Genomic DNA, 20207 nt, shown 5'->3' on the forward strand with positions numbered 1-20207 from the left:
AGTAGGAGGATGTCAAGACACAATTTCTCAATCCTCTGCAGAGAGAATTGATGGATACTTGCTGCAATGCTGCAAACGTTGATTTCTGATAATGTAAGCTACTTCTTAGATGGCAGCATCTTGAGTGAACCAGAGGACTCTACAGATATGGTGTCTTAAATTAAATCCTGAACCATTACTAAGAGGGGAATCAAACTCCTAATTTTTTAACAAAAAATAAGATGTTTTAACCACTGAAATATCAGTCAGGAAAACAAACATCTTAAATGAATAATTAGAATCACTGATAACATATCGATAAGGAACATGGATAATGGTAAACATAAATCACCTTATACTGTAACCAAAGGAGGCTTTTCTACAAATTAGTACTGGTGAAATCCATGTAATTTTTCTCTCTCACAATAGGCTATGTTGTTGAACACCCTATTGCTGAGGCATTCTTCAGGCACAGCCCAACATAAGTTGGGCTTTTGGATTCATGCAATCTTTGGATTCTGAGCTTGGGTTGTTGTATGCCTTGTGCTCTTCTCCATCCCTACTCTATCATTATGCTTCCCTTCACTTATCTCACTTACAATGAAGATCACATTGTTTCTGGACATTTGTAGTTGAAGGTCTGGTTCAACACAGAAACAAGTTTGTTTTTTTTAAAGTAACATATAAAGGGTTAAATACACCTGAATCCTTCAACTATCTAATATCTCTTAATCCGTCGAAATTGATACCTAATAGCAAAACATATTTTAAAGATTTTGCGAAAATAAAAGGAGATTTATAAGAAAACAGGCAATAATTCAGGGCCTAAGTGCAAAACCTATAAATTATAATTGTAGATTCCAAAAGAAACTTATTTTAGTTTGAATATGTTGAACATATCCAGATATATTATAATATATGATCAAATTGGCTTTAGCTCGATTTAAAAATTAGCTGATTCAAAATAGATATGAAGAATAATTTTAATTTTAAGCTGAGCTGAATTATGAACCAGCTTAATTAAGCTCGACTCATTCATTTTCAAAAATTATAATATAATATTTAATATTATATAATATATATTATATAGAATTAATATCAAATTATTATTTTTAATATATTATATATATATTATATATATATATATATATATGTCAGCTTAAAATATACAGTTTTTGCATATATACTTATATAGATATAAAAGTATAAACCTGCGAGTTATATAGACTTAGGTTATTTAAATATATATTGTTCAAAATATACAATTTTTGCATGTATACTCTTATAATTCTTATTTTTTTTTTCCTTGGACTAAAACACCACTGAAATTTGTATAATTTAAATTTAAAAGATAAATATATCTTTAGTTTTCAAGAGTATGCTATTCAATATAATTTAAAGATATTCATTAATAAATAACAAGGGTCAAGGGGTGTGGTTTATAAATTAGTGAGAAAACAGCATTATAACAGAAAATCACTTAATGGAAGGTGTTATATGCAAATATCCCTCCTAGTATATTGCAGGAGAGGCAGTTGGAGCCAAGGAAACCGACAAGGCGACAATCCTGTCCACTTCCTCTCCGTTCTCCCTTTCTACAAAAAGAAATGCTCGAATCACACTCCACTCCAAAACCCCAGCCTTTCCGAGCAACCCTGCTCCTCCTCCTCCCCTTCCAATGGCTTCCATCTATCGATCTCCCGTCTCCGTCCTCGCCACAAACCCTAGTAGTCGCGACGAAGCTCCTCGGTTTACTCGGTCGCGAAATCTCGCGGCTTCGAAGCTACCGCGCGGTGATCGGCTCTTTGTGAAGCGGGGGGTCCCCGTCGGGGCTAGGATTAGAGCTCCTTGCGCGTCGGCGGAGGAGGTCGTGGTTGTGGAGAAGAGGACGGAAGTGGAGGGGGAAGCCAGGCGGTTAAAGGTTGGGTTGGTGTGCGGTGGGCCCTCGGCGGAGCGTGGAATTTCGTTGAACTCGGCAAGATCGGTTCTTGATCACATACAGGTGATTCCTTTCTTTCTTGGCGCTATTCGTGATATTAGAATTTTTCGAGATTTCACTGTTTTTTCTTCGGCATGTGATAAGTTTGGCCAGGGAAGGTATGGATTATAGTTTATTTATTCATGAAACCACCAAATTGACATTGATCATCTGGGGTTTGTATACTTCACCGGGTTCTAATGCATAAACGTATCTCGGCTTTTAAATTGAGGTTGTATGTTAAGTCTCGATTACTCAACCTATATGTTTATATATTGTTCTCTCTTGATATTTAACGAAAATGTAGTTATCATTTTCTCCTTTCCTAAATAAAGAATATGGTGTTTTGCATAACTACAGATATAAAATTACATATACCTGTATATATCTATTGTTGTTTTGATCACTTTGAATTATAATTATATTACAGGCAGAAGATTTGGCAGTCAGCTGCTACTATATTGACTGTGATCTAAATGCCTATGCAATATCATCTTCTCAGGTTGGTAAACATTGTCATCATCATGGCCTTCGTGTTGTGTAGGGGATTATTATGTTCCATTATCAGATTATTCTTAGTTTTATGTTATTGTAGAACCATATACCAGAAGGTCTTTAAGCCCCTATATTGTGTTGCATAATGGGTATGAATTTTTTGTTGTATACACACAAGACAGGGTAGTGCCCTGCTATTTGTCTAATTACATACACATAATTTATTGTTATATAGCACTGATGCATCCTAGACCTAGTGATAATGTTATTCACCACAAAGTTATCTAAGTTGCTAGAATTTGGTTCTAGGTGACCCCCTTGTTTCATTTCCTAGCTTAGATTTTGCTAGAATTCAACTCCAGGCAATGCTTGACTTCATCTGTTGGTTATTTTGATGAAAGAGTACTTATCTGAAGAGACTATCTTTGTACAATGAATTCCCGGCATCCTAAAGGCATTAGTAATTACTACTTAGAGGTGTAATGATGGGTATCTGCTATTACTATTGGTATATATGGAGAAAATACTTCTTGGAGACTATAAATTTTAGATTGCTCTTATTTTGTTTCAAGTTGTCTGATATCTACACCTGCTTTCATACCTTTTCAGCATGCCCATCTATAATGCTAGTAGAGATCTGTAAGGCTGTGAGCAGTCTAGACTCTATATATACGTAAAATGCAACCCTATTTAAAAAAGACAATGAACTAAGTAAGAATTATTGACTTAAGCTCTTGTCGTCCCTATCTTGTCCTTTTCATCTTAGGTGAAGGTTACAGCTCCTCCCTCCTCCTTCACCAAGTGATACCACCTCTTTTGATGGCAAGGTTTCGTCTAGCCTCTAATCTTTCTCATCCGTTGCACCACCCTTATCCCTAAGGGCCATATTTTCGCTTGAACGAAGAAGCCTCTGATTGATGCGACATAGGTTTTTGAAGTTGTCCATTTTTCATCGTGAGAAGGTGACATATGAGAAGTGCGGGTAGGTTGGCCTCCTCTTTCTCTCTTCTATTTCTCTTGCGTAACATAGAATTCATCTTGACCCTTGGCCATTGGTTGGTCTGTATCTCCAAATCTAATCGACCAAACCTTGAGATCTTGGATTCGTTGTTAGAACGACAACATATTTAAATTTAAGGAGGATTCAATGGTTAGATCGTCGGAATCACCTTCAAAACTTCCGTACTCAAATCTATCTAGAAACTGATTTGAATTGGATCAAGCTGGTCTGTATCATAGATTAGGGATAATTTGATATTTGATTATAAATCTAGGAAGTGTTTCTTAATTTGGAATAGGGAATTCCCTTACTTGGAACGAAACAAGGGCTTTATCAATGAAAGATCTACTTGACATTTTATGATGTTTTCTGTTGTGCCTCTCGCATAGCTAAATTCTTATATATTACTCTATTACCTTGTCCTTTATATGAGGTTTATGTGACATTTGTTTTTGTTTTATCTTACGTTTCCTACAGTTATACTCTAATACCCCTGCAGATTTCGATTTCAAACTTGAAAGGTCAGATTCTTGTCTTTTGCACTTTTCTCTATTTGAGCAGTTTATCATGCTTTAGACTGATCAAGTTTCTAGTTCATTTTCTGCAGCCTTGCCCAAGGATTTCACTCTTTGTCCGACTTTGCAGAACATCTTGCTGCCTCTGTTGACATAGTATTCCCTGTCATCCATGGTCGTTTTGGTGAAGATGGTGGCATTCAGGTTTGTTCATGAAGGGAAAATAATTTTAATGAACTTATATAGAATATCTACTTAACAGGAGTATGCAAATCTTGGAGATGGACATGTATTCTCATGCCTTTCATGTAATCTGCATGCATTTCACTGCTTATTGTAGCAGAACTCCTACCTTCCCTTATTGTGGATTTGTGAATTTAGGAAATATTGAAGTAATTTGTGCTGGAAATATGCAATTATATTCATATTCAATTATGTGCCTATATACATGCATATATGCACCACATATATGTATTCACATTAACATGTCTAACTATCCATGTTGGAATATCTAGGCTCTCTTGGAGAAAGCAAATGTTCCATTCGTTGGTACGCCCTCACAGGAATGCTTTAGAGCATTTGACAAAGTATGTCGTATAATTTCTTCTTTCATAATCACTTTCTTATGCAGCTATCTAGTTTACAATATTGATTATTTCGTTAAATTAATTTATACTTGCTTATCGGAGAATGCATGCTACATATTTGGTACCTACTTATGGTCTCTGTAACCTTTGCGACACTATCCATCTCTCTCTCTCTCTTCCATGCATGCATGATCATATAGTAGGCTTTGAATAATTCAATGCTGTAGGAATGAAAGCTTCTTTACTATCACGACCCAAAATTGAAATCATGATCAGCGATGTATTTCAGTGCACTTGAGATGTATAAAGCCTTAATTAATATTTTTTTCAATCTTAAAATAACAAGAATTTAATTATGAACAACTAACTCCAATAAAAATAATTCAATAATAAAGAAACACCAATATCGTCAATTATGTCACCAATCAAACTGCAATAATAGATGGTTTAGAATAAAATGTTTAATACAACCGATGGACAAAATAGTAAAATCCTAAATGGAGGTGGAATCTCAGTGCATCTTGCTTAGTTGCTATGTGGATCAGTATCTGAAATATTAGAAGAGGGAACCCATAAGCCAACAACTATAGCTCAGTGAGTAGAATCCACTCAAAAGCCAAATAAGTCCGAATCCATAATATAAATTTAAATAAATACTAGTATAATAATATAAAATGAGAATCTTACTAAGTTTGCTTATGATAACAACAACAATAATAGTACAAGTAATAACAGAGTAAATCATATCGCATAACATGATTTGTGTCGATATGCTGAATTTCTTTCAATATTAATAATAATGTCATATGTCTCAACCTGGGATTGTGCCTGAGGATATATATCAACTATAAGTCACCTCGATATGCACTTAAGTCTTTTCCTTATAGTTAATTCAGTTAGAATTATTCGGAAGTGTCACTATATGATAAACTCACCTTATCTTTTTCACTAACCATAGAGAAAGATTAGAGTCACATGAGGAAGATTTCTAATCTAGCTTAGGACTATTCTGTAAGCGCGTCAGAATTACCTAAACAGATCATATGCTAATCAAGTATAAGTTTGTTCCCTAGATTGATCTCTAATTGTACCAGGGTCACCTAAACGAATCATACGTTGATCAAGAATAGGTTTGTCCCTTGGACTTCAAGGTAGTTTTTGAGTTATCACAGGGAGATGTACGAAGAATATCTAGCCCGTGTTTGTTCTCAAACACATATTATTTACGTTTCCACTAATATTATCGATCATATAAATGACTATATGCACTAAGTATTGCAATGTAGTAGGTCTTATATTTTACACATAGAATATAATAATGCACAAAAATATAATAATATACTTGCACACTGAATTATACGTGATTTGATAAAAAGCAAAAAATACAAGACGAATAAATACAATAAATACATAAGTGGACCCACTCACCTGTGTCTAGGTGAAAGGATAAATCTCTAGTCCATAGTTAAGAAAAATTACTATATTTAATAATAAATAAATAACATATTTCAATTTAACTAATATCATAATTTTTAAAATTTAAAACTAATTAAATTATACAAATGGGCTTGTTTAAGCCTAAATTGTTGGGCTGGGCTGTGGCTGGGCTGTGGCTGGCCTGCATCCCACTAAAACCCACTAAATAGTTTGGGCTTAAGGCCCAAACGTATTATTATTCATGGACTGGGCTGTGGCTGGCCTGCAGCCCATAAAAACCCACTAAATAGTTTGGGCTTAAGGCCCAAACACATTATTATTAATGGGCTGGGCTGCGGTTGGCCCACAGGCCACCCAAAAAATTGATTTAAATGGTTTAGCCCAATCTCACTAAATTAAATGAGTCGGGTCAGATCCCTTGGTTCAAAATCCAACCCGACCTAAAAACCTTTACTTAAAAAAATGAAGATGAGACTCGGTTGCACGAGTCTGCCTCCTCATCTTGAAGGGATTGATGAGAGAGAGAGAAAGGAGGGAAAAAAGAGATGTCGTCGGCGACGGTGTTGCCAGAGGGCCAATCCGAAGGCATCCACGCCACCCTCGTGACCTTAAGGACTCCTACGGGATGTCCATGGTGGGTGGTCGGCACAAACAGGCATAGCTCCACGGCCGTCGCTCGCCTTTACCACTTTTGAGCCATGAGGACTTAAGGGCAACGTCGACAATTTTCAACTTGACTTTGTGGAATAGGGGGGAAGAAAGAACTCACCAACGAGTCGAGTTGCGATCTCTGATTGCTCCAGCGCGCCAATCTGAGGACGAGACTCTGATGAGAAATAGAAGAAGAAGAAGAGAGAAGGAGGAAGATGATTGGGGGGTTCGGCGTGTCCTTCCCAATTTAGGGTTAGGGTTTTATTTTATGGGGCAATCCCAATTTCAATTAGGATTCGACCGAAGATAGCACAGGTGAGAGAAGGAGAAAGGATTGCACGTGCAGTGCATGTGAGCCCCTTTCTTTTTTACTTTTTTTGGTTCTCACATTTACCATTATTTTCTAAATTACTGTTGACTATTTTCCTGACTAGCATGGCATGATCAGCATTTACAGGACTTAACCCTGCCAACCTAAAATGAGCATGCTGAAGCAGCATATGCCTGTTTTGATGACACAAGTATACAAGGACGCTATTCTTTAGTCGAAGGATTTTCAGGCCAGCTATTGTAATTGGCATGGGTGCCCCACATTTATTGTAGCCTTCACTACTTTGTTGTGTTCTTCCCCTAAGGAACACCTCTATCTGTTCTTATGCTGACTTATACCTTGTATTAGGTGCAGGTTTCGCTTAATTATCCTCTTGTACTTGTTTAACTGAAGCTTTAGGGCGTACTCTTTTAATATAGAATATTCAGATATCTAGTGTGGCATTCCCACATACTGGATAGTAGGCTTTTATCAAACAGTAAAATTCATACTTGTAGACTAATTACTAATAGTCATGCGACTCACATCTGGGAAGTTACTAGCTTCTTTTGTTCCTTCCTTTTTTCTGCACAAGAAATATTACTAATAGTCATGTGACTCACGTCTGGAAAGTTACTAGCTTCTTTTGTTCCTTCCTTTTTTCTGCACAAGAAATATTAGTTGATGGTAAATCATCAGGACGTTCTAGTTACATGCTAGACTTTTACACTAATTGTGTCGACAATGTAAATCTATAGCATCAGATATCTAAGGTTTTTTATGATTGCTTTGTCTGTATTAGTTTGAGACTCCTGCTTATGAAGTCCACTAATTTAAGTACCTGTACTTTGATTTGATTTATAGTACAATGCATCCATGGAGCTTAAGAATCAAGGATTTGTGACAATACCTAGTTTTCTGCTGCAGGTATGCTGCTACACTATTACTTAATTATAATGTCCTCACGTATTAGCTTTCTATGATCGAGATGCTTTAGTTGGAAGTATATGTTATTCTGCAAATTGTTGGTTAAAAAGATTTTTCTCTAGGTTTTCTATTTGTTCACAAAACAATTGTATGATATGTGTTATATTTCTCGCATGATATGGCAGAGTGAGCAAGAGAGGGAGAGAGCAGAGAGAGCCCAAAGTTGTGAAGTCTTAAGGGAACTTGAATAATGTGGTTTTGATGATTTTCGGTGATGTTGGAAACTGGAAGGATTAGGATGGCAAAAATTTTTAAAAAAAATTACTATACAACCATCGGAGCACTGAGCATGTATATCAGCAGTTGATACTTATAAAAATCACTCTGTTGATATTGTCTTAGTCAGCCTAGTGGATCTGTTGGTCAAAGATGAATCTTGTTTTTCAGAACTAGGAATGAAAGAATCTAATATGATGAAACCCAAAAAAGGCATAAGTATAGAAAATTTTATCACAAATAGATGGGTTTTATAACATTGATCATCTGGTCTCTCTGTTTCTCTGATACCATATATGGACTTAAAGGAGAAAAGACGTCCCACTGCATGAGGCTCCTGCTTATGTGATGTCTAAGGAGAGAGATGTACACAACCATATTTGAGAAGCTGTTTCTGAGATTTGAACCCTTGACATCTTGGATGTGAGGAGGCCATACTGTACATCCAGTCAGACCATCTGAAATCATATTTCATTTCATAAAAAGGCTGGAACAGGACATTGGAAACCATGGACCTTTAGAAGTTCAGATCAAACATATGAACAGGAACTCTTTTTAGAAAAATTATCTTATGCAATTTCTGAAGGTAGAACGTGGTAAAAGAACACTGACAACATGATAATATGTGGACAATTGATGTGAGAAAGAGGAAACAATGAAAGAGATGGATTACATGGTCTTCACTCTTTATAATTTGACCAAGATATCTATCTATGAGGATAGAGTTTTGTATTATGAATCTCTTTATTAACAGTACAGCTTATAATATATGCTGAATCTGCTGATCCTTGAACATTTTAGAGATAATTACCAAAGAGCAACATTGAGTTACCTGGTATCTGTGTTCTCTTCTTTATCCTTGCCATTTTGCATGTGGCATATGAATTGCTTGTAGCAGCTTCTTTTTGCATGAATAAGATGAACCAGTTGTTTTTTCTTATTTATTTTTGCTATGATTTTTGTATGTTTACATAATAAATATTATAATATTTGGCATCAGACAGCAAGAAGAGGTGAAGCATAATGTAGTTGTGTACTTCAGAATGCACTCTTATCTAACAGATGTGTAATCAAATTATCAAAGCCACAATATGAAGCTTTCAGTCTAACTTGCATATGTTTAAGCTATGTTGTTGATGGCATTAAAGTTGTGTTCTGCAAATATCCCTTGAAGTGGAAGCTTGCATCCTTCTATTTGTCACTCTGCTTCAGTGATTTGTGATCAATTATGGGACTTGTGAAAAAATAGGAAAATCAATTTGACAAGGCAGAGCTTGTAGAATGGTTTGAAAGCTATCATCTGAACAAAGAAAACGGCAAAGTTGTGGTGAGGCATAATCAGTTCATTGTTTGAAGCATTGATTATCTTGATGGATTATAATTTTATAAATATGTTATCATGCTTGATATGTTTGATTTCACAGGTCAAGCCAACAAGGGCGGGGTCAAGCATTGGTATTGCAGTTGCTCATGGTGTTGATGATGCCATTGTAAAAGCTTTTAGTATAATTGCTGAGGTAGGGCAATTCTAGTGTTGCTTTTCTGTATATTTGTGATCACAAAGAAGGGTCGAATGAATAACTAAAGTGCTTTTTTGTTCCTAGCAGGGCATTGATGACAAAGTTCTTATTGAAGTTTTCCTGGAAGGGGGTAGTGAATTTACTGCTATTGTCATTGATGTTGGGACAGCTACTGATTGCCAACCTGTTGTTCTACTTCCTACTGAAGTAGGTTTTAAAATTATCCTTTATATCTAAACTTTCTTGGTTATGATTCTCAACACACTTAGTTTGATAGAGGGTAGTGAATCTATACATCATCTGGTCACCTACTTATATGATTATATCATACATACAAGTTTCTAGATATGGTTATCTTTTGGTTAGAACCAAGTGCTACACTTTCCAAAAGTATTAGTGTTTATGTGAAGACAGGTTTTATGGTTCGAGTTTTAGCTAGTTAGGTCTAGGGTTTAAATTGGATCAGATAATATCCGATTCGATCCATTTCTGTCTACAAGCTTTTCTGAATTATAATATGGGTCTAGATCTTTATTTTTTTTATCGTCATATATGAACTTTTATTAATTTCCGGATAGACTATGTGGATATGGATATGGATTGAAGCAATGATGGCTATGCTAGTGAGGAAGCGACACCCGACACAAAGTATGCCATTGGCATAGCCCCATATCGATGCATTTGTCCTGTGCCGTTCGACACAAGGGTGTATTATGTGCCGCTCGAAACCCATTAAGGGCTAGTTAGGACAGCCACTTTATCAAATGGGAAAAAAAAACTGAAGTAATAAGGAGAAATAGGGGAGATTAAGGAGGAATTTAAGATGTCCTTTTCAAATCCTCTGAAAAGATAAAATTTTCTTCCATTCTCTTAAATATTTTATTTTTTCTGCACTTTAAAATAATAAAAATCATTTTGAGGTGTACAAATGTCATTTGTAATGGTCTTTCTACAAGGATTGTTGTGCATTTGATAGGTGTCGTGCCAATACCTGGTAGGCATGGCACGCATTGGTATGCCCCTAATATATTTTTTAGGGTCTTTCGTCTCTAAAGGAGCATTTTAAAATACATGTTTTTGGTTTATATGTATTAAAGTTTTTATTAGAGTTTTTCATTCTCATTTGGAAAGAGTTTATGTTCATACTGAATTTACTATATTATCCTTAATAAGACCAAACTGTAGGACCTGTCATTTTATATCTAGAAACTTGCTTTGCATACCTACAAATAGGCATTGCATACAACGTATCTAACAGTACATACATACATACATAAAAAACATCGCATACCTACAGATACGTATTGCATACTTACAAACATGCATTTCATACCTACAAGCAAGCATTGTGTACCTTCAAGCAAGCATTGTGTATCTATCACCAGATGTTGTTGACATATATGTAGGCATTCTTACCTGTAAGCAGGTATTGTGTATATAGAGGTAAACATTGCACACATAAGATCATAATTGGACACATTTTTTGGAAAAAACTGAATGATGTGAAGGGTAATTTTAATAATATTATTTCAATGTGCTCATCCATCCACTAGAAAGGGTATTTGTGTCAAAATTTTACATTAGATATCTTCAATTTCCACTTCTTGTTGTTTTCTAGGAACACTTTAATTTGAAAGGCATATTTTATCAAAATTGAGTTAGATCTATCATACACACCCCAAATTAGTCGAAGTGTTAAACAAAGAAAATATTTAAGAGAGTGAAAGGGAAAATCTACCTTTTGATGAGATTGAAGAAAAAATTTTGAATTCCCTTATTTCCTCTTGAGGCTTTTGCATTTTTATTGAATTTTGTTTTTCAATTTAGCATGTAAAACTGAGTGCATGTATGTTTTATTGTCGATGCACATTTTGTTATAATGGAATACACATAATTTATATATATTGTGCACACTTGGGTCCATTATTACAAATCAAAATATCAAATAGAATTAAATTGTAGACGCCCCTCTTCTCTTTGCCATTCTCTCATTTAACCCTTTTTTTAGTAAAGTGGCTGCCGAAGGCCCAAAGAGAACTAACTGTGTCCCTTTGACTAATGGGTTAGTGGGTTTCAAGCAACACCCGACCCGTGCCAAGTGGCACAAGTCGACACAAATCCGTGCCGATTTGTCATGAGGCTATGCCAATGGCACAGTCTGTGCCGGCTGCCAATTCTTCATCAACATAGGGTGTGGCAACTAGCACACCCATTTTTGTTTTCTATGTAGTCTAACATTTTGGTACTAGATTTATGAAAAATACTCTTCAAAATGTAGGATCAAACAAAATTTAATTTCTCTCAAAATTTGCCCTAAATTAGAAAAAAGATTCAAGAACTACAAAATCCAAATTTGTATGAAGAGTATGTGAGATATTACAATGATCGTTATTCATAGTGGATGAATTTTGAGGATTATCGATAATATTTATTATTTTTATACCGACAAATGAAGTTTTTGATCCTTTCCATCATTCTACATTCAACTAGGTTTTGGTTTTTAATTATTGAACTATTATCAATTAATAAATGTGTTTATCATATTATGTGTTGAATTGTGTTTCTATTTGATTATTACTATATCTTTAACAAAATAGGTCATTTACAATATTTTTTAAGACTAAAAGACTGTCATGCAAGCTTTAATACATCTTTTTAAACTAAAAGCATATATAAAAACCCTAAAAAGTAATTGAACCACTGGCTCATTGGGATGTGTTGACAGGGCATTGACACATCACGTGTTATTGATACTACAATCCTTGAATTGAAGAATAATATCTGAATCAGTTCTATATTTTCATATTTTTGAAATATTTATGAAAATAGTGTTATAAAAGACTCTCTTTTTACGTTAATCTCTAATCAACTATATATATATATATATATATATTTACAAATTGTAATATAGATTTCAGTAATATCACAAGTTTTTGTGGATTCGATAAACAAATACGGATATGCAATACTCAGTCCACTTTCTTGTTGGCACTTAGTGGATATGATAATTAAGTTCAAGATAAGCTTCAAATTAGCCCCCTGTGGTTATGCCTAAAATCAAGTTATCTCCCTGAACTTTTATTTCTATTACATTGCTTCCCTATGAATTCAACTAATGAAAACTAACTTTTAGATCCAAACTTAACAAAGAAAGTATAAATTACCATAATACCCTATGATATTAACAATGACATTGTTTTGAGGAAATATGAATCTTTTACTTATATTTTAAAGATGATTGGAATTTTTTTCATTCTGTAATCAAATATTCAAATGAAGGTACATTGTGATAGTTAAGTAAGAACTAAGACCGAAGGCTTGCAATCTTAGATAGGAGAAAATAAAAGAGGTTGAAAGTGCATTTGTTTTAAATTTGAAGAATAAGATACAATGAGCAAATTTAATGGAAGGAGAAGAACAATTCTCACATTTTAATATTTATTGTGGTGGGAAATTTTTTCTACTATTTTCTTTTGTGCCTTCTCTATTAACTTTGGATGGAAAAGTTAACATTTTTTACATTAATCTAAACCACAAAGAGGTAAAGTGATATAAATAGAAGTTTAGGGTGGTAGTTTGAGTTTAGGAAAAACCACATCGGGGCAATTTGTAATTTTTCCTTAAGTTTACTATCTGTGTCCACATCCATACCCTTATTTGGAAAAGAAATATAGATAAACATAGGATTTACTATTATGTGATTCTTATCTTCTCCATTTTCACCCCTACTTTGGTCTCATTTCAAGATTTCCTAAGTGTAGAAAATTTGTAACCACTTCTGGATGTATTCCTAACATGGATCTGCAGTTTTATATTAAAGATGAGGATTTAGGATCTGAGGTGGACTGAGATTTAGTATGTTACAATTGCATATTTGGATGAGTACTGAATAAAGTCATCATATACATAAGGATGCGAAAACAGATAAAATGAACTCTGTTCCTTAAGACCCACGAACCCTTATGCTAATATGAATGTGCAACTGACACTACACTTCATAAGTATCTGTGCAAGTGATTGTTGGTTGATACAGATTTAAATAGAGTAATTAAATGCTGAATTAGGAAGAAGAAATTATTCTAAAAGTTAATGGAGAATGATGGTTTTGTTCTTTTATACTCTAAACACTTCCTGTCTCTTCTGGAGTCAGTACATTTTAATAAGCCAAAAAGTAGATTTGGATTGAATGGGTTGAGTTTATATATATTAATGACAGATAGGCCTATCAGGATTCAAATTCAGGACGTCCTGAAAAGATACTATGTTTAAAAACTTAAGCTGAGTATTTTGCTCTTGAAGAAGTAACATTAGACTTCTGCACATTGCATACTTTTTTGCAGGTGGAACTTCAATTTTCTAGCAATAATGATGTTCTCGAGGATACAATATTTAATTACCGAAGGAAATATCTTCCAACACGACAGGTAGAGAGAAGACAAATTTCCAATTTCTTTCTTGTTATGGTAATATTTATTGCTTGAGGACCTCGATGCGTGATCTGCTCTTATTATATACTCAAGTGGATACTAATTATCCTGTCTCTGCATGACTGAGAAATGGATATACTTCATTAAAAGGTCATATTCTGGCTAAATTAGCTTATTCACCAGTAGAATTTGCTACAGAGAGTTAGTTTTTAAAGTATACATTTCTCTTCTCAAGATATCTGTAGCTTGAAGCAGTCAAGGTATAGAATATCACATGCCTGCTATACATATAGAAGAATGTATAAAATATTTGCTGAGCTAAGTTATGTACAACGGTAGAAGTAGCACTTATTTAAGATTTGAGAAAAGTGGCCAAGTTGGGAAAAGAGGAGGAGATAATGGCAGTTTCCATCAGTTCTCGTTGAATCAGAATGTAAGATATTTAGAGCTGTGTAGGTTGAGAAACAATTTTCCAGCCAGACCTTTAAACCTTATTTCTTGTCTATTCAAGTGTTTATGTATATAAAAGTTGCAAAGGAGGTTCTGGTTGAGCTGTCACATATCTTCTTGGAATGTTGCATTACTGAAGAACTTTCTGATAGTCCTGATGATTTTGGACTTACTATGGCGAATTTTGAATCTTGACGTTAAGAGCAAGAAGTAGAGAATGTACCACAAATAATCCATGTACAAATCACATTTTGCTGCATCAGTTAGTCTTCATGAACCTTGGCAAATTCCATAGAACCTTTCTATTACCTGCTTTGGCCAAAACCCAGGTATTGGAGTTCTCAACTGTAGTTTGGAATAGGCATAGACCAAAACAAAGTGTTCCCTTCTCGGTTTTTTGGTTTTGCTGAAAATTTCAAATTGTGGCTGCAGCCCTTTCTTCAGGCATTCTTATTTTGTAAACTGCACCTTTTTTTTCAGCTGTGCAATCATCTCCAAGCAATTGGAAGCTAAGGGCATATAATTGAAGGGCATAAATCTTGCAATTGAAGGTCAAATCGCATGTCAACTGGGACAAGGTTTTAGTTTTAAGTTCTACAGTTTCTGCTTGACTTTCCTCTGCCAATAATAAGATGACCTTGTCAGCAGATCCTACAAGCTACTAGTGTTGAAAGTTTTCTTGTGCCCTCCTTACAAGGGCTTTGCAGTTACTCTATTACAATCCAATAAATTTAGCTATTTACAACAAACCAGAAACCTGCAGAGAAAAAGTACGGAAAAAGAAAATTGAAAGACATTATTTCTCAGGTCTGGAAGTGTCATTTTTTCTGCTCCATGGATCTTTCTGTAGAGTGCATAACTATGTGATCCCCGTCTTCAGCTATAATGCAGTAATGCTTGAGCTACTGCTAGATTTAGTTTGTCTGCTTCAACTGTTATGCTAGTAAAGTGTTTAATGGGCAAGCTAATGAGAATGATTTCATTATATTTATGTGATAAGCAGAATTTTCTGGTTTGCACTGAAAAACATGATGGACCATGATTTTTATTCTGAACACCATCTTCCTTGCAGGTTGCTTATTACACCCCTCCACGCTTTCCAACTGATGTAATTGAATGTATAAGAAAAGGAGCATCTCTATTGTTTCAACGCCTTCATCTGCGTGACTTTGCTAGGATAGATGGGTGGTTTTTACCTCCTGTTAATGTGCTATCATTAGAAGAAAATGATAATAGATTTGGAACTACTAAATCGGGTACAGTCATTTTTACTGACATCAACATGGTAAGGAACTAGAGCAGCATTTGCAATGTAGTTCTTTTTATTCTTTTTCTTCTTTTGTGTGTGTGTTTGTCTCCCTTAAATTTCTATAATGATTTTCTTTTGCTGCATGATTTCTCTTTGAGATATAGATAAGTGGGATGGAGCAAACAAGTTTCCTATTCCAACAAGCCTCAAAGGTAACACTAGTTTTACTCTTGGATTTTTGCTACTGATATGAAACTTATTGTGAATGATGTACCTATAATCAAAATCCTTGAAGATTGGAATGTCTTATTTGTATATTGATTGGTTCTTTTTTGTGGTGGATTTATTGTTGGTTAATTTCCTAGTCCTGCATTTGCATCTTCATGACTGGTAGTGAAATACTTTATACTTTTACATGTATTTTGGAATTTGGATACTTATATTACTATCATTGGTGAACAATGAATATCTAATTAGGGTGGGTTTAATTGATAAGAAATGGATGGAAGAAAGTGGTGAAAACTAGTGAGTAATTATGACTTATTAGTTTTGCTAAAAATTAGAAGTGTTTGATAAAGTGGGTAATTACGACTAATGATGTACAATATATAAAAAAGTCAGAAGTTTCATTCTCTCCCTTTATAAGAGGAAGTGAAATGAGCCAAAATTAAGTTTGGTGGTATTAAGAAAGTGGAAAAGTTCACTTATCACTCCACTTTCTTCATCCAAACACCATAAAATGGACTTCAGAAAGTTGTCATTTTTTTTCTCTACTTTTCAGCAATTAAATACACTTTTATCACCCCTTCTCATTGAGTCTTTACATTTTTCCTTGACTATAGGTAACTAAATTAGACTATATTCATGAGTGAACAAGAACTATCACCCCTTCTCTCTTAACTGTACTATTTAAGGTCCTGAAACATCCTTGGAAGAGACAGACTACACACCAAGGATAGTTCTCATTTGGTGGTTAACAGATCTCCAAGTCAAAGATCCTCATCATTGCAATTCTCATAATGGTGACTTCTATATAGGCTATTTTTTGACAAACAAAGAACATCACATAAACCTTTTATATAGGACAAGGTAGAGTAACATATAATGTCTTGGCTCTGCAAGAGGTAAAACAGCAACATGATAAAATGCTAAAGAACTCACATATGTGCATTCTATTAAATCCATCATATGTGCATCTATCATTCGTTTAAGATTCCTAATTCTGTATTCATTATAGAGAATCTAAAGAACTCACATATTTAGCAAGAACTTCAATACCAAGTCAAAATGTGCTAAGAAAGCATTTAGAAGATGCATGAGTTGGAGATGTTATTTTCTGGAACCATTAATATTAATGCTCCTAGCAGTTGTTACAGACCTACTATGTGAGAAACACTTTTTCCCATATATTATATCATTAATTTTGTTCTGTTATACTTAATCAGTTTTCTCTACCATTGCCTGATATTCATGACCAGCTGTTTCCTCTCTTTATCCATTCATGTTTTAATTATGATGACAAGTATTTGGCTTTATCATGAGTTCTTTTGAGAAAAAAAAAACTATCTATGTTCTTTTCCTATCAAAAGTACCTATCTAATTTTTTACTATATTTTATCTTGGAGTTTACATGTTCAGAGTATTCTATAAGGAAAAAAGGAATCCCTTGTTCAGGTTGGATTGTCCCATTCTCACATCCTCCGGATGATACTTCAACATGCTTGCCTGCGGTTTCCTTCTCTTGGTCCACACAGTACTGCATGGAATGCCTTGCCCAGGAAATCACAATCATCCCAGCATGCCGAAATCATCCCCATGGATAGAAGAGCTCAAAAGGTTTTTGTTATCTTTGGTGGAGAAACTTCAGAACGCCAAGTGTCTCTCATGAGTGGAACAAATGTTTGGCTTAACTTGCAACATTTTAATGATGTAAGCCTTAAAAGTTACTGACAAGTTGACAAGCTAATGTCTTCAGCTGCTATTTCTTTTATTTTCTGTTTTTATCTTTTTTCTGATAAAAAGCATGTCTTCCTTTAGCTAGTTTTCATCAGTTCCAAGTTCAGTAAAGTGTACATGACCAAGATAGGTTCATTTTCACTTGGACTTTTCATCCGAGTGTAGAATTCTTAATTTCCATTGGTACATATGTAGACTTGTTTTGTAAATGCTCTGCGCCTTGTTTAAGCTCATTTCCCTATCCCAATATATTTGTCTACAATTTAAGTTCTTCCAGGGAAGATTCTAATCTTTCATAATTAGCACTTTTTCGTTCACAATGTCCCTGGAGCTTTTGTTTTGTTTTAAGCCAGAAAATATAATGATTCTGTACTTTACTCTGTAACAGACTCGGCAGTATCATGTAAATCATACCTAAGAAAATATATAACGTATCGCATAATCTGCACTTTTGTGTTCAAATTTTAAAGCATTATGTCTTGCATCAAAAACTCATACCAGTAATCATGCAAAAAGGAGGAGGATATTTGTTCTAGAATATCTATAAATAACTTTAATGTATTGTGAGAATGCAATCTCTATTTCTGAATTGGTGAACATGATAACCAGTATAGATGGAACTATTATCTCTCCCTTGTGCTTCTTTACTGCCTGACCTTTTTTGTCAAAAATAACTTGCCTATTATGCCTAATTACTTTGCCTTGCACCTTGCAGTATGTTATGCTGCTATCTTTTTCTCCTGTCATAGTTCTTTGACATTCATTTGTATGATAATTTAACATTGTAAGCTTATGTGTTTGCTTCTTTTTTTTAATTCGATTAGGAGTCACACACAAAGATCTAAGGCCATTTCTTCAATTTGCTACATCAAAAGAATTAAAGGAAGCTTTTTAGGAGTTCTTTATTATGCAACAGATTTTGATTTGATTTTGCCAATTGAAGGCAATCATGTCTAAAAGGATTAAGTGTACACTTCTATTTCTAGTACTTTGTTGCTGATATAACTTGGTTATGCTAATCTGGTGGCTTCAGCTTGATGTAGTTCCATGTTTGCTTGCACCTGCAAATGGATATTCTTCTATCCAACATCAGGATGTAGATGGACATGTGGATTCACAAACAGTTTGGACTTTACCGTAAGTATGTCTTGAACTCTTTGTATTCTCAGTGAAATAGTATTCGAAGTGCAGAGAACTCCGACCAATTCAGGGTCATGGAGAAAAACGATGTATATAGTTTGTCTTCCATTTCTAGGGAGAAAAATGATGTTCATAGTACCTCCAGGATACTTTGCATGGGGAAATCTTAAGTATCTCACAAAGTGACACCCTGATGCATTTCAGGGTGTGTATTTCTTTGTTAGTTGGTGTTGTTTTCACTTTTTTTTTCTTCAAACTCATTATAGTAAATTTTTTGACTGCACATTTGTCTTGAATCTTGCAAAAGCCTGCTAGTAAATGAAGATATTTTGCACATTATATATGATATATGTATAGTCTCTGCTATTTGATTGATGAATTATTCCCTTTATTCACAAATTTTGACATGACATGTGAACATTTTAAGTAAAGAGATTGCTTTGAAGAAAATATGTACGATGCTTGACTATTTAGTGTGAATTATTTTCATATTTCTATTAAGATCTTATAGATATTATCACTCAGTCCTATTTTTATGGCAGTTATTCTCTGGTTCTACGACACACAACAGAAGAGGTATATGCTGCATGCATTGAGGCTATAGAACCAGATAGGGCTGCATTAACATCTCATTTACGTGATCAAGTGATGGCTGAACTTGGAGAAGCTCTAAATAATCACAGTTGGTTTCCGGGATTTGACATTATTGATGAGCCACCTGTAAAATATTCACTACTTCAATGGATAAAGCATGCTAAGGAAGCTCAAGCTATAGTTTTCATTGCAGGTCGTTTCTGAACCATCTACTGAACTTGGGAAATTAAAGCTAGTATATATAGATTAGTAGAATAATCTGTCACATACGTCATGACTATCTTATGCATAAGAGTTATTTGAAAGATCTGTTTGTCCTTATGCCGGCCAGTATGTTTGTCCCACTTTACTACCTTTATATTGGTCATAGTGCTACTACTGGTGCTAGTATCTGTATTGACCTATTAAAGTTCAAGCGTAATCTGGTCACTGCATGGGGTGACCTAAATATGCAAAATTTGAAAATGAGACATGCGAATTATTAGAAACGAGAACTACATCATTTCATTAAAAAAGAGTGACATTTCATTTCAATTGCTTTGAAGAATCTTCATAGTTCTATTGTTGAAGCATAATCGGTTTTGTTTAGTTATTTTCCTTTACCCCACAAACATATCACCATATCAGTAACATGTGCATTGTTGAATAAATTTCCGTATATGAGTACTGTACATTTGGCTGTTTATCCATTTTTCTTATAAAAAGGCGGGCTTTGT

General features: G+C 34.5%; 1 protein-coding gene across 6 annotated transcripts in view; it reads left to right on the plus strand.

Moving 5' to 3' along the window:
* Positions 1-1535: 1535 nt before the first annotated feature.
* The window catches only part of LOC140775324 (uncharacterized), a 40679-nt gene continuing 22007 nt past the window's right edge, over positions 1536-20207 (plus strand). For 3 of the 6 annotated variants that reach the window (XR_012106733.1, XM_073118544.1, XM_073118546.1), the window contains exons 1-15: positions 1536-1981; positions 2388-2459; positions 3930-3973; positions 4060-4171; positions 4483-4554; positions 7817-7879; positions 9405-9482; positions 9580-9672; positions 9763-9882; positions 14016-14099; positions 15625-15837; positions 15966-16013; positions 17476-17730; positions 18791-18894; positions 19440-19684. Coding sequence is in view for 5 of the 6 variants with exons in the window: in XM_073118544.1 (XP_072974645.1) it covers positions 1658-1981; positions 2388-2459; positions 3930-3973; positions 4060-4171; positions 4483-4554; positions 7817-7879; positions 9405-9482; positions 9580-9672; positions 9763-9882; positions 14016-14099; positions 15625-15837; positions 15966-16013; positions 17476-17730; positions 18791-18894; positions 19440-19684 (1927 nt within the window). In the remaining variant the exon portion in view is untranslated. Of the gene's footprint in view, positions 1982-2387; positions 2460-3929; positions 3974-4059; positions 4172-4482; positions 4555-7816; positions 7880-9404; positions 9483-9579; positions 9673-9762; positions 9883-14015; positions 14100-15624; positions 15838-15965; positions 16014-17475; positions 17731-18790; positions 18899-19439; positions 19685-20207 lie in introns of those variants that run through there. The other 3 variants (XM_073118549.1, XM_073118547.1, XM_073118548.1) reach the window with 3 other exon arrangements.

The sequence above is a fragment of the Typha angustifolia genome, chromosome 14, assembly GCF_048772165.1.
Source record: "Typha angustifolia cultivar Huaian chromosome 14, ASM4877216v1, whole genome shotgun sequence".
In the NCBI taxonomy this organism is placed as follows: Eukaryota; Viridiplantae; Streptophyta; class Magnoliopsida; order Poales; family Typhaceae; genus Typha; species Typha angustifolia.